At 27.6% G+C, this 15348-nt stretch overlaps 1 protein-coding gene across 1 annotated transcript; it reads left to right on the top strand.

The window, feature by feature from the left end:
- Window positions 1–10161: 10161 nt before the first annotated feature.
- On the top strand, window positions 10162–14905 carry LOC107016305 (probable ubiquitin-conjugating enzyme E2 24). The gene is made up of 10 exons (XM_027916396.1): window positions 10162–10420; window positions 10968–12022; window positions 12093–12221; window positions 12331–12417; window positions 12867–12990; window positions 13686–13734; window positions 13848–13905; window positions 14049–14095; window positions 14178–14255; window positions 14638–14905. Exons 2-10 carry the CDS (start codon window positions 10976–10978, stop codon window positions 14642–14644), a joined length of 1626 nt encoding a protein of 541 aa, XP_027772197.1. The 5' UTR covers window positions 10162–10420; window positions 10968–10975; the 3' UTR covers window positions 14645–14905.
- Window positions 14906–15348: the final 443 nt, after the last annotated feature.

Raw genomic sequence — 15348 nt, 5'->3', positions numbered from 1 at the left:
AAAGTATGAAATCTAGTTAATCTTCCTCCTTTGTATAGAGTTATTAAGAAAAAAAAGTTCACAAGTTAAATGCAAATTGAATGGATCGATAAAGAGATTCATTAAATTGTGAGGATTTTTTTTATTACTAGCGATGATTATCTGTGCCACGAACACAATATTATGAAACTAATACAAATTTTATTTTATTTTTGATATAAATTTATAGAAAATAATTTGATACATGTTAACTTCATATCGGATGATCATTGTGTGCTTAATTATTGAATATTATTGACGGAAGTAGAAGAAAATGAGGCAATCCTAACTACAAGAAAATTTGAAATTGAATATTAAAATGATAACTCATCTACCAGAAATTAAAAAGAATTGCACATTTCTAATACGTGTTTGCTAGCTAAGGAACGATATACATCTAACATTCAGAAAAATCACATCATTTAATCTTATCACATAGATATTAACCTTTTTTTTCTTCATATGAAGTGTAACCATTTAACTACTATACATAGACACATACTATGAGATGGAAAGAGTAATTTTTTCATATATATATATATATATATATATATATATATGATGGCCTATATATGTTTATTATCTAAAAAGTAACTTTTTGTATGAAACAAGATTTGATAGATATCAAATTATATAAACATTATTCTGAATATATGAATATGGAACATTAATGTAAGTAACTAAATCATATACAATCCAATTTCTACCGTTATGAAATAAAAGACATTTGTGTTGATGGCCTTCTGATTTCTATATTTCAAAACCGTGCTGAACAACTATATATTTTTATGGATTCTCCTGTGCAACAAGAATTATTTTGCAAGTTAATAATGAATGTGATTAACTAAATCAAATAGTACAATAACAAAAAAATTACCCAAACAACTCTGAGATCACAAAACTCATCGAACAAAATATAAAAAAAATAAAAAATCACATGCTCTTATCATATTCACTACACTCATTGAGTTAAAAAATGTAGAAATAAATTTTATCTAGTTAACATCAAGCACTTCAGGTGCATAATCCACTTCAAATTAGTATAAGATTGCATGTATTAATCAAATAAATTAGTAACATGCATGTAAAAATGCTAGAAATATATTCTTCAAAAAGAAGAGGAAACCTATATATTACATGATTACAGATAAAGAAAGTACAATAATAAAAGAATAACATAAAACAATTTCGAGAGAAAAGAACTCATTGAACAAAAAAACACATGCACTATCACATTCACTACACTCACACGGCCAAGAACATATAAATCATCATTCACTCATGCATATAACTCAAAGGAGTTGAACATATAAATACATGAGTTAGTAGCATCCACAAAGACACTATGAATAAAGACCAAAAGAATCATCCTAGATTCAAGAAATAACACAAACAATAAAAATCAAGTTAAAATATCCCAACATATGCAAACACATTAATATTTCTTTTTAATGGATTGCATGCCATGGAGGACACGTAAATCAGTAGCTATTCTAATGTACATACAAAAAAGCCAATAAATTAGAAATGTAATGTCATGCCCATACAATTAGTAATGAGACTTCATACAAAAAAGTCAATAAATTAAAAATGTAATGTCATGCCATACAATTAGTAACCAGACTTTATATAAAAAAGCCAACAAATTAGAAATGTAATTTCATGCCCATACAATTAGTAATTCGACTTCATACAAAAAGCCAACAAATTAGAATTGTAATTTCATGCCCATACAATTAAGTAATCAGACTTTATACATACATCAATTTATATATCAATTCAAACATCATTCAAACACTGGTAATATGTATTAATATCGTATGAATTCTGTGTGGATTGATGTATTAGTTTGTATGACTTGTGTATAAATGTTGTATGAATTGATATATACATTGATGTATTACTGTTGTATGATTTGTTTATAAAAGTACCTTAGAATTTCATTTCATGCTTTGTGTATGAATTGATTTGGTTGTCTATTTATATGACAGTGTTTGAATGATGTTTGAATTGATATATAAATTGATGTATGATTACTAATTGTATGGGTATTACATTACATTTCTATTTTGTTGGCTTTTTTGTATGAATCTTTTTTAAATTATTGATTATGTATGAAATCTGATTATTGTCTGGATGAAATATGTATGAAGTCTGATTACTACTAGTATGAACATGATATAACATTTTTGATTTATTATCGTTTTAGTATGACAACTATCATATATTTTTTGATCCATATGTATGAACTTTGTACGAACTGTGTGTGATCTATTATAAACTATTTTAACAAGAGTTTTATTGTACAATTATATGTTTAAAAAGTTGTTTCATATATATGTTTTTTGTATGAACTATGTATGATTCTTGTTTAACTATATATTAGTATAGGAATAAAATTTGAAAACGGACACAAAATGTGTTTCAATATTATTTATAGTTGGACAATATTAAGAAATCACAATTACTCAAATATTAATTATACCAAATTCATTCCATAAAACAAAACATGTTGTGTAACAAAAAGTAAAAATCATGAAATCCTTTTTTAACAGGATAATTTGAATATGTCTTTCTGTTATGTCCAACTTGACGACATCTACTACAAGTAACCTTTGACCTTTTGAATTTCGCATCGGCAAACCTCTTCCAGCGTTCAACATGAGATTTTCTAACTGATCTACTTGGATCCGATGCCATCAATTTAGTCTTTGAAATATAACTGGGTATATCCCATGTACTCTCGCAGGGGATAAATTCAACAGGGATGACATATGCACCTCTGAAATTTTTCAGGCTATAAAAGGCAGAACAGAAATATGCTTCATGCAAGTATCTTGTATCTAAGAACTGCAATTACATGAATGGTGAAATCTCCCGCAACTACACACCTTATATTTAAATTTACTATGTACTTCTTTGGTCCTTCAACAACAGCATACATATCAACCGTTGTGGTAATCACCTAACATGAAAAATCAATGCTCATTAAAAACAGTTCCAAAAAGATATGTCATTACAAAATAAAATAAAAATCTTTAATATCAAAATAATATACATTTCATATTATAAATGTCAAAAAAAATAATACGAACATTGCTTTACAAATCAAAAACAGACAAACAAACTAGCATTTCATATTTCATACCATATTAATATGCAATTCAGACAACTAACATCATGTTGATCAATTTTATACGATTTTTTCACCAACAATTTCATTAATATTACACATATCCACAAATAACAAAAAAAATTACCAAACAAAAAAACAAATATCATACAATCTTATAACACTCTTAATACAATGAATTAACAGAAATTACTAAAAACAAATCAGAAAACTATAACAAATACCAACATGACGGATCTCATCTGCCACCATGTTTAATTAATATTGATAAGTTACTGTCCATCAAAATAAATCACAATTTTTTCACATAAAAAAAAACTCAGTCAAGAAAAAAAGGGAGTAAAAATTATGCAAACAAGAGAGTGAGAAATGTGATAGAGAGAAAAAAAGGAAAAAAATCATGTTTCAATTTGATTTAAATTAATTTGAGCATTTGAAGGAAACTGAATAATTTAAATCTTTTTTGAATTCCTTAATATGTGCTAATTTGTTAATTATCCATTATTACTTAAAATTAATTCAAATCCCAAAATTGGTGCTACTTACCAATTAATACATAAACGTGTTTTACCTTTTTATTTTATTTAAAAATAAAATAAAATTTAACTGTAAAAATAAAAATAAATATTTAAAAATATTAATTAGTATTTAAATAATTACTTATAGTTTATTTTTAATTAAATATATTTTAATTGATATGCTATAACTCGATAATAATCTGCTATAAGTAATTTATTTTTAAAAAGTATGTTTATAACTCGAGATATATAGCCTTAAATGTGTATGAGGTGTTATTTTTATTTTTTATTTTGATCAATTGTATTTGTGGTACAACAAATACAACGTGTATTCATCCTCTCTCCTCTGTATTCATTTTGATAAGAATTAATTATATCAATCGTATTTGTGATGCAATCTGATACAACAAATACAATTTTAGAGACTTAGTCGAAGTTTCGCTCTATAACACTCACATTTCCTATGGTATACGATATTATGCCTATCTCCCTTATTTTATTTTATTTTTCTAATCATCCTTTAAATCTATTTAAAATAAATATAAATTAATTACGATTGGACAAACTTTTCCCTCATTATAATTTCTTCGTACTAATTCATATTATTAAAGCAACAACTTATTTAATAAATATCAACTTACTTATTTACGTGTGTATATATGACATTACTTATTTTAGTTGATTGATTATTGTAAAAGTGTTTCTTAAATAGGTCATTTTTTCAATAATATGGATTAATATGAAGAAATCGATACAAAGAAGGAAAAATTGTCAAGTCATAATAAATTTAAAGAATGGTGAAAAAAAAAATCAAACCAAAGGAGGCAGGCGTATATCATAAATCATAGAAAATTTGAGTATTATAGAACAAAACCTTGCTAAGTATGAAATTATTCCTAATTTTTTAATTATAAATTTTCTTGTATACCCTTTATTTCAATGTTATAAGTTACAATTAATTTCAATTATTCACTAAAATTTTTCTAAAATTACCAGAAAAAGAGTTTTTACCCAAGATCATCCTTAAACTATACCCCAAACTTAAAGTATATCTTTAAAGTATTATTCTTAACATAAAACATCCTTCAAGTATTTAAATTGAACAATTTTCATACTTCTACTTGAATTTATCAGAAAACTAATACATCCCACAAAAATTAAGTCATCCCTTACTAATTATTATTCTTAGATATGCCAAAAATACTACTGTCAACTTTTAAGGTAATTGAGTTTAGCATTCTATAAGATCTTTTAATTTGACAGTTTTATTCATCTATTTTTCATGTAATTTGATATTAAAAATATTATTAGTTTAAATATGTTTTCTCAATTGAATATGCTAGAATAATGTAGAATGGAACTCAAATGTGAGACTTAATCAATATTTTGATCACTTTAATATTAGATTGATCCAAAAATTTATTAATCTAAATACAAATTTGGCTATGAAAAAAGTAAAGATAATTAAGCGATGACTTCTTTTGGTTATTAAGTGAGAAAGTGCAGATCATGTACTCTCACACCTTCCAAATATTCTTTTTAATTTTCGTAAGCAATAATTTTCAAGATATTTAATATTTTTTTTCAGAAACTTCTTGTAGCAAGTAATGAAATTATGTAAGAAAACTAAGGATGTTTATTGATAAAAATAATATTTCAAGGATGTATTTTAAGTTTGGGTATAAATGAAAGATATTTTTGGCCAAAAACTCATCAGAAAAATATACTATATGTTACCATCAAAATTTAGAAGTGCAATAAATCTTATTTTTAATTTTTAAGATTTTAGTTAAAGATAGTAGAACTTTATTTAATATTTTAGAATTTTAAATTAAACTACTTAAAATTTATAGTCTATCAACAAAAATTTTAAGAATAAGAACCAATGTATTCCATTGTAATAAATGGATAACATTTTATTAACTTAGAGGAACCTTTCTCAAATTATATAATAAAATATATTGACTTTTTACATATATAACTATTTAGTTTGGGTCTTTGCATATAGAATAAAACTTATAAATTGACTCTTTGCATAAGAGTGACTAGTTTTATAAGAAAAATAAGTTTTGAGGAGACAAAAATTATGACTGGTAACCCTACTATCATGGAAAAAATATATTATTAAGGACAATAATTATCTTGATATATTTGGGATAAATGAAGATATAAAATGTTAGGAATTATGAAAAAAAAAAAAACTCATTTATCCTAGGTGTATGAAGATAGTCTATTTCTGTTTTATTTTACTCATATTTCACAATATATTTTTTTCCATGTGATAGTGGGGATAGTAGTCATAATCTTTCTCTCCTTATACTCACAATTATTTTCAATTTTATGTCCATTGTTTGTCTAAATCAAGTTGGTATAAAATTCAATTAATTTTAGAAAATAACATTTTTTTTTAATTTTAATTTTTAATGTATTTAAATAACTTAAAAATAACTAGTTGCTTAACCAATTAAGAAATTTTCTAAATTATTCATTTAAAAATGGATAAATCACATAAATATGCTATATTATAAAAATATTTATCATTTATAGTAACATAATTTTTCTAACTAAATATAACATTTTTTAATTAAAAAAAGTATACAATGTTCGCTTCTTTCGCAACCGTTTTGCCTTTTCTTCTTTTAATTCTTCTACTTCTTCGATTCTGTCCTTCTTTCTTTTTACTCTTGTGCACCTTCATCTCTTTCTGTTTTTTTAACTCTTCTATTTGTTTCTCTTGTGTAATATCTTCCTCTTCTTCTTTTTTTAATTCTTGTTCTTCTTCTTTGAATTTTTCATCTAAATAACTATATTTTCCCAATCATTTTGTGCCCTTGTCACTTTTTTTATCCAAAAACAAGATGAAAAGAGGAAAATATATCAAAAATTTATATAAAATCACGTTTTTAAGCAGAAATTTCAATTCTTTAAAATTACAGAAGCAAGAGTTCACCATTGATGGTCATTATAAAGCTTTAAATTTTGAATTTATTATTTGAATTTTATGAATTTGTGATAAGTTTGAATAGGTAGTTCCTACAAATTATTGAAAATGTTGTTTGGAGTTTATATATCAATTTTAAGAGAGATCGGTTAAGTTTATAATTGATTTTAGGTGAAATATTATATTGAAATGAATTAAGTATAGTATTAAAATTGTACTAAAGTTGAATTAAATAATACAATATTAATGGAAATTTAATTCATTTTGAAGTTTTTGATTTATTTGTTACTATTGTATACTTAGCTTGTTTAATTTATCATTGATATAACTTATCAGTTTATAGATAATTGTCATGTCTTTCGTTAGTTACGTTTTCCATTCATTTTTAATTCTCTGTTCTAATTCAATTTTAATACTGTGTAATACAATTTTAATGCAAATTTAATTCATTTCATAGTTTTTTTTATTATATGTTACTATTGGATACTTGTTTAATTCATTATTAAAACAAGTTTAATTCACTTTAATGATCATTGTCTTGTGAGTCTTTAGTTACGTTTTTCATTCATTCTTAATTTTTTGTTCTTATTCAAATTTAATACAATGTAATACAATTTTAATGCAAATTTAATTCATTTTACAGTTTTTATTTATTTATTGTTATTATTGAATATTTGTTTAATTCATTATTGGTATAAGTTTAATTCACATAAAACAATGTCTGATATTTCATTTGTTACATTTTTTTTATTTATGTTTAATTTCTCTTTTGCCTCAACTTTAATATTTGTGTAATACACTTTTAAATACAAATTTAATTCATTTTGCAACTAAGTGATTGATTTGTTACAATTGGGTTACTTATTTAATTCATTATTGATACAAGTTTTATTCAGTTTACATACAGATCAAAGAATGCTCTTTTGTTTTCTACATTCTACATTCATATTTAATTTCTTTTAATAATTCAGCTTTAATATGTTTGTACTTCATTTTTTATTCAAGTTTAATTCATGTCTCTTCATTTGTTACGACTATATTACTTCTCTTCTAATAATTCAACTTTAATATATTTATAATACATTTTTAATTAAAATTTAATTCATTTGTAATTTTTTATGTCTCTTCATTTGTTACGATTATATTACTTATCTAATTAACTGTTGATATAAGTTTTATACAGTATAAAATCGTTGACTATAGTACGAAAACAAAGTAAACAAAGCAATAGAAAAAGACAGAGAAAGAGCAACAAAAAAAAAGCAAGAAAAATAGGACAACAGAAAAAAAAGAAAAAGGACTAAAAAAGAGAAAGATAGAAAGAGACGGAGAAAAAAGAGAAAGAAAAAAAAAAGGAGAAAGAGCGAGTCAGAGAAAAGAAAGAAATTTAAAAGCGGCTATAAATGGTAATAATTAAAGAGTATATTTAAAATAAGTAATTATTTTTTAAAAGAAAATTCACCCACGTAATTAACCCATTAAATTTTCAACCCCACTTTTTTCTCTAGGTATAGATAATTGAAAATTTTGAAAAACATATAAATTAAATGTTGAAGATGCTTTATAAACAAACCATCTCATAATACATGCAATACCATCCTATAGTTCCTCTCATAAGAATCAAGTAATATTCATTTATAATTAAGTAAAACAAAATGTTATTATTTTCTCAACAAAATTAGTCCTAATTGACTTTTGGGGTTTAGCATTTTTGGCTAAGCTCACTTTTGTAACCCTTTTAAATTTTGATTATATTGAACATATATAGTTTTGAATTTTCGACTTTCATTTATTTCAATATATCTTTAATTAAATAATGATTTTTTGTGAAACTTGAACTCAAACACAATAACTATTCTTCAAAGATATGACCACAAAATAATAATAAATGAATGTTATTTCTGCAAAGTGGATAGGATTTGGTGATTCACAACCATTGTACATGTATTGCTTGAAATTGCGACTCCTTGAAATAATAAAACTAACAAGAAAACAAATTCGTGATTATTTAAAAATATTTATTTAACTTTCATAATAAATTTTTATTTTAAAAGATAATAAATTACACTAAACGCCATATAATATGACTTAATTACAAATACATGCTTATATATTCAAAATGTATGCATAGGAGGAACCTACTATAACGAAGGCTTCGAAATTGACATCAAGTACATGGAGTTGAGATGATCTCAAGATCCATGATATACTCATGTCAGGGGCATATTTAGGTGGGGTTTTGGGTTCACGTAAAGATCTGCATATATTATTTTTAGAGCATATATAATATTTCAATGTTATATTTTTTTTAGATATTTTTTTTGTTTGACATATAAACATGTGAATTCAGACTTAATGTATTATATGATGTGATAATGACTGCATACACTGTCAAAATAAGGCCAAAAACTAAAATATTATGCCTATTTTACTATATATTTTTTTCTTTCTAAATTTAATAGCACCTCAGTTATTGACAATACTTCAAGCGTTTTAGTTCAATTTTTTTTCTTTATTTGCTTTAATCCTTCAAAGTTTTCAAGTTTGATACATTTAAATTCATATTTTCTTTTATCTCTGCAAAAATTTATACGATTAAACTAAAATATAGCTATATATGTAAAAAAGAAAAACGAAAAAAATATTTTAAAAGAGAATTAATTTTGTATCAACACTTTAAAGTTTAACGAATTCACCCATAAAAACCTCATAATTAAATTGGACAAATGTATATTTTAATTTTTCTATATATATGATGGCCTATATATGTTTATTATCTAAAAAGTAACTTTTTGTATGAAACAAATTTTTACATTGTGATTTGATAGATATCAAATTGTATAAACATAATTCTAAATATATGAATATGGAACATTAATGTAAGTAAGTAAATCATATACAATCCAATTTCTATCGTTATGAAATAAAAGACATTTGTGTTGATGGCCTTCTGATTTCTATATTTCAAAATCGTGCTGAACAACTACATATTTCTATGAATTCTCCTGTGCAACAAGGATTATTTTGCAAGTTAATAATGAATGTGATTAACTAAATCAAATAGTACAATAACAAAAAAATCACCCAAATAACTCTGAGATCGCAAAACTCATCGAACAAAATGTAAAAAAAATAAAAAATTACATGCACTTATCATATTCACTACACTCATTGAGTTAAAATATATAGAAATAAGTTTTATCTCTCATAGAGTTAACATCAAGCACTTCAGGTGCATACTCCACTTTAAATTAGTATAAGACTGTATGTATTAATCAAATAAATTAGTAACATACATGTAAAAATGCTAGAAAGACATTCTTCAAAAAGAAGAGAAAATCTATATATTACATGATTACAGATAAAGAAAGTACAATAATAAAAAATTACATAAAATAATTCTGAGAGAAATAACATGCATTAACAAAACAATAGAAATCATGATAATTAAAACTTAAAATATTTTAAAGCTATAAAAATATAGTTGACTCTTTAAAATTGATCAGTACTTCATAAAATAAAAAAGAAGTAACATGCATTAACAAATTATTTGTTACGTAAAAAGTAATATTAATCATAATAATTCTATTATATACATACATAATATAGAAACTTGTATAACTAACTATTAAGTTAGTTAGCCTTAATTAGCTGATTAGGATTTTAGTTAATTAACTAACTATACTTAAACAGACTATAAGTCAAAAAAATTAAAATCATTTACTCTACTATTTTGTTACTTCCTCATCACGACACCGATCCTTCTCTCCGTTCACTGCTCGCCGGCGACTTCCATCTCCGTTCACCTCTGTAAGTTTTCTCTGTCCTTATTTCTCTTTCTTCTTAGCTCTCATTTTCCTATCCCTTTGTTTGCATTGGAACCGACACCCGACGGCCTCCCCATTAGTGACGTTTTGACTAAGTTAAGCTGGCTCGATCTCGGTTTTAATTCTTTCTATGAAATGCTGTTTCAGAAGAAAAGCGTGCATGTTATTGTGAAAACTTTTACATTAGCGTTTTTGTACTCTGTTCATGAGTTTGTATCTTCAGCCTTACCGGCTGTATTGTTGAGTTTTGTTGTTAATTTTATATGATTTTACTCGGTGCTTCTTTCGCAATTGGAATTTGATGTTGATTTTGAAAAAAAAATTAGGGTAGGGTTTTTGTACTCTGTTGCGCTTGTCTCTTCGAGACTTGCCGCTGGCTTGTTATTATTGTGATGTATAGTGATTGGTTGTCTCACGGTTGACATGCATGTTATTATGAATACGATTTTTGCCCCTGTTTTATTGTGAATCGGTTAAGTTTTACATGTAATGTAGATGTTCTTGTGATTAACTATATGTCACATTGTTAGATTTTTAGATGGAAGGTGAAGATAATGCCAAGTTAGACTCTCCTTCGGGCCTTCCAGTTGACAATGACTCTGTATCGGACAATGCCAGTGAAGAATTGGAGAATGACAGGGGAAGAATGTTAAGACTGGGGGACTTTGTTGCTCACATTTCTGATCTAGATAAGGCACTTGGACAAGTAGTTCAAATAAATCAATCATTTCTTATGTATGATGTGAAAAAGCTCAAGCCTTCGCAATACATTCCATCTAACCAACTGAAGCGTGTAACAAAATTCTTGGAGGGAGATATGGTAGTCCTTGACAATTGGTTGGGTAGGGTAGATTTTGTTCTCCGTGATGTTACTGTAAGGTTCATGAATGGATCTTTACGCACTTTTAAAGGAGGGATGGGTCTTCAGCCACATGATGATTGGGATGGTCTTTCACTACATCTTGGACAGAAGGTGAATGTTTCCCCGAAACGGACATGTACAATAACAGAACTGTTCGATGGATCAGTATATGTTATATGGATCATTAATTCTGATGGCAATGACGACTCCCCTCCCCTTGCTAAACAAGATCCTGACAGGTTGACCCTAGTGTTTCCATTTTGCTCCACTTGGAAAATTGGAAATGTATGCGGGCATGAGCTTTCAAAATCTGAAACTGAATTTTTACTTGGTGATGTCGAAACTTCTGTTGATGTGACTTGGCAAAATGGGATAACTGAAAAGAACCTACCATCATCAATACTGAAACCCATTTCTGATCTTGGAGTTCACGATTTCTTCATCGGTCAATATGTGGTATTGGATAATTCTGATGGTTTGGGAGTCGTCAAATCTGTTGATCACAAGGAGAAAACCACAACAGTTAGATGGCTAAATATCCCAAATGAGGAAATCATTAGTTCTTGCCACCTAAATCGACTTTTTAACTATAACCTGGGTAACTTGGTGTTGCGCCGAATAACAAGAGAAGCTGAAAATTCTCATTTGTCCTCCTTTGGGAATATAATCGGCTTCAAAGATGGCAACATTGAGGTTACATGGGCTGATGGTACTATCTCTATGGTACGTACGCCACTTATATTTTCTTTGTTTTATTATTTTTCTAAAATTACAGTTTCCTTTTGGTTTTCAGGTTCAACCTCAAGAACTTCATGGTGTTATTGATCGAGAAAAATATGAGGATACTGATGAATTTGCAAGCAACGGTATTGAACAGGAAGTTGAGGAGGATGCATTGGTTGTAAAAGTTCCCGAATTTAAAGTAAGATGTATAAACTTAGCGATCCTCATAAATTTCGTTTTCTACGCCATTTTATCATATGTCAGTTTTAACATATATAAATGTTTTGCAACTTCTGGGTGATGAACAGGTTGATTTGTTGGACTTTGTCGACCTGCGGTGTGTTCGCTGCCTTAATGGAAGCCGCATCCACTGTTTCAACAATGCCCTAGAAAAGGTACAATTAATGAACTAAGTTAAAAAAGGAGAAGATTTTGTCCATTTCTTAAATTTGGGCCTTCCATATATTTTTCAAGCTGAGGAATTTTACATTGAGCAGTGAATAAGATAGGATAAATTTTATCAAAGAAACAGTATATTTGATGTAGATCAATTTGTATCTGCTTTGTTTTTTGTTTTTTTTTGTATAAGAAAGATCTATTTAACTTGATCAATTTGTCATGCTTAAATATCACTGATCATTATTTTGGATATTGTTCGCTCCACAATATAGCTAATTAAGCTCTTTTAAATGGAAGCTCGCTTAGTCTCTTATAAATTGGAGTTGACATAATCTCTTCTAGTAGCTTCTGCTATCAATGAAACTTCCTTCATCCAATATAGGTTGCCTTGTTTTGTTTTTATTTAAACTAATGGTGTTGACTTTATTTTGAATATTTATATTAGGATTACAGAGAGTTGAAGGGCTTGACCTTGGAGAGCGTTGCAGATGAGCAGCTATTGATTTACTTACCTTTTTACCAGCCTATCAATTTGCATTCATTGGTTATTGGAGGACTCATGGAGGAAGGTAGGCAATGTATTTCGTGTCTTTTTGCCCCTTGGTAATCTCTTATTAGGTGCGTAAGACCTTTAGTTTAACCACTTTGCATTTTCAGCTTTTTGGAAGATTTACCTTTGTAGGCCTACTGTTTAAGATAAACAAATTCTTACTCTGGCATGTGTTCATAATTTATTATATGGATATGTAGCTAAATGATGCATCAACTAGTTGATGGATAAACCACTATGTCTTGTTAAGTGAAATCTTGACTCTGATATTTATGCAAAAATCTGAAGGAAAGCAAGAAAATATGGATAATTTGTAAAACTACCTAGTTTGCAGTGACCTTTTAAAATCTTTTTCATTTCTTGTTAGTGGGATAGCCAGATAATTTGTGGCAGGCTTCTCTATAATGGGGTTCACCGATTGCTCTGCTCTCTTTTATGTATTGGTATAGGTATAATGTTAAAGATATGGATCAATCATGTATACAGTTGAATGGTAGATTATCTGTTGACATTTTGATGTCGTGAGTCAATGATGTGGTTACGTGCTGTTCTTAATGCTCTCTAAGTAATAGTTCCTGATTGATTTCTTTCACTTTGCTGTCACAGGTGCCATACTTACTCTGAAAGTGGCTCTTTGGTGTTTCGGTTAAAATCTCTTTAAGAAGTCTATATAAACTGATGCCATGCCTTAACACATTTTTTCCTACATTAAAGGTCCTAAAACTGTGAAGCTGTTTGCTAACAAAAGGCACTTTGATATCAGGTGAATTCTGTAGTTTCATAATATTTGGTGTCCTTTCCTGGACTGAGCCATTTGTGGGCACATTTGTCACCTTTAGCATGTGTATTCGCTAATTGAATTCAAACTATCTGCAGTGATGCTGCTAAAACCACTCCGAGAGACACAGCAATTTTATCTGAAGATAATCTCAGGGTAAGCCAATCCTGGTTCAGGAATTCTGCTTCTTCGGTTATGTCTTAACAAAAAATACTTAATGGGGTTGTGCTCGTAGAGTTGTTAAGATTTTCCCTGGAGGTTTTCAAGTATCTTGTTTTTTTGTTTTTTTTTTTTGGTAGGGAGTAACAGTAAAGGTGAATCAAATTAATTTTCAACGCATTCACAGGTATGCTAAATAGCTTGTTTCCTTTTTTGGAGGTATTCATTTATAAAATGACCTTAAATCTTTTGTATTGCTGTTGGACCAGTGTGACTATTTTTATCGAGGACAATCAGTATGGTTCCGAACTTACAAGAGTTCAAAGAATTTATTTGTTTGGAACACTGTAAGTTTCCGATGACCTCTTACTTATCACTTTGCTTCCTTACACTCTTATTTGCATTTTGTTTCCATTCTTAAGTAGCAAGATAGTAATGGTGCTTCCATGTAAACTCAGTTCATTTTGTCATCATATCATACCAAGTAAAAATATAAGTTTTCTTCCTTTGTGCTCCTCTTGCACTGATGATTGTTGTATTGATATTTTGTCTCTGTCTACATTCTAGATGATTTTGAGCCCATTCGGATTGGCTTAAAAGTTTCATTTTTAGCTTTTTTTAAAGTATAAAATAACTTTAAAAAAATTAAAAATCAGAACGTAGGACTCTGCCTACTTTTTATTTTTCCATCAATCCAAACGGGCTATTAATCGTTCATGTATTGTGCAGGAACTAAAGAGGTAGGTGAACACCAAGAGTAGCGTAATGGAGAGTTGTAGATTTTTTGTACATCTTGAGGAATTTCTTTCAGTGTTTTGTAAGATTGTAGAGATGAGTGTGTGTATAGGGGCGTCAAAGATGACAACAAACAATTTTTCTTTTGTGATACGTAATTGTACTTTTGAGTTTTGTAAATTTTAGACATGAAGTTTGGCTAGCGAATTTTGAACATCTTATGATTCTATTCTCGTGTTTATAGTATATCTAATTGTGAATACGCGATTCTTGTTGCATTTATTTATTATTTATTATACAGATAACAGTCAAATTACCCCATTAGTATAAAAAACAGTTTAAATTTACTGTACAAAATCTAAATACGACATACCTTGTTGTAGCTAATCATATGATGAATTGAGGATTGCAAATTACCACACAAATCCACCGGTTTTCTCCTTCGCTTCACGAAGAAAAATTAAATCAACCCTAAAAAGTAAAACACAACCACCCTTTTTATAATCCACACATTATAATATATGAAAACTACATAACTATTGTATATACTAAAAAAAACAAAATATTACCAATCTTTATCACAAATTAAGAATTCTTTAGGTATCTTACCCTTAGATGCATGTAATTTGTTACCAGAGATATAAAGAAAGAGGCGAGCAAGATTTGTATGTGCCTCATATACATGTGAATCACACTAGATATGGT

This window comes from Solanum pennellii, chromosome 4 (genome assembly GCF_001406875.1).
Source record: "Solanum pennellii chromosome 4, SPENNV200".
Taxonomy (NCBI): domain Eukaryota; kingdom Viridiplantae; phylum Streptophyta; class Magnoliopsida; order Solanales; family Solanaceae; genus Solanum; species Solanum pennellii.
Note: the sequence above shows the minus strand (reverse complement) of the source record. Positions and strands in the feature narration are given on the sequence as shown.

Coding starts and splice junctions, on each gene's coding strand:
- LOC107016305 (XM_027916396.1), top strand. CDS start 10,976: ATGGAAGGTGAAGATAATGCCAAGTTAGACTCTCCTTCGGGCCTTCCA. Junction 12,023..12,092: donor CTGATGGTACTATCTCTATG/GTACGTACGCCA, acceptor TTTGGTTTTCAG/GTTCAACCTCAAGAACTTCA. Junction 13,906..14,048: donor TATCTGAAGATAATCTCAGG/GTAAGCCAATCC, acceptor TTTTTTTGGTAG/GGAGTAACAGTAAAGGTGAA.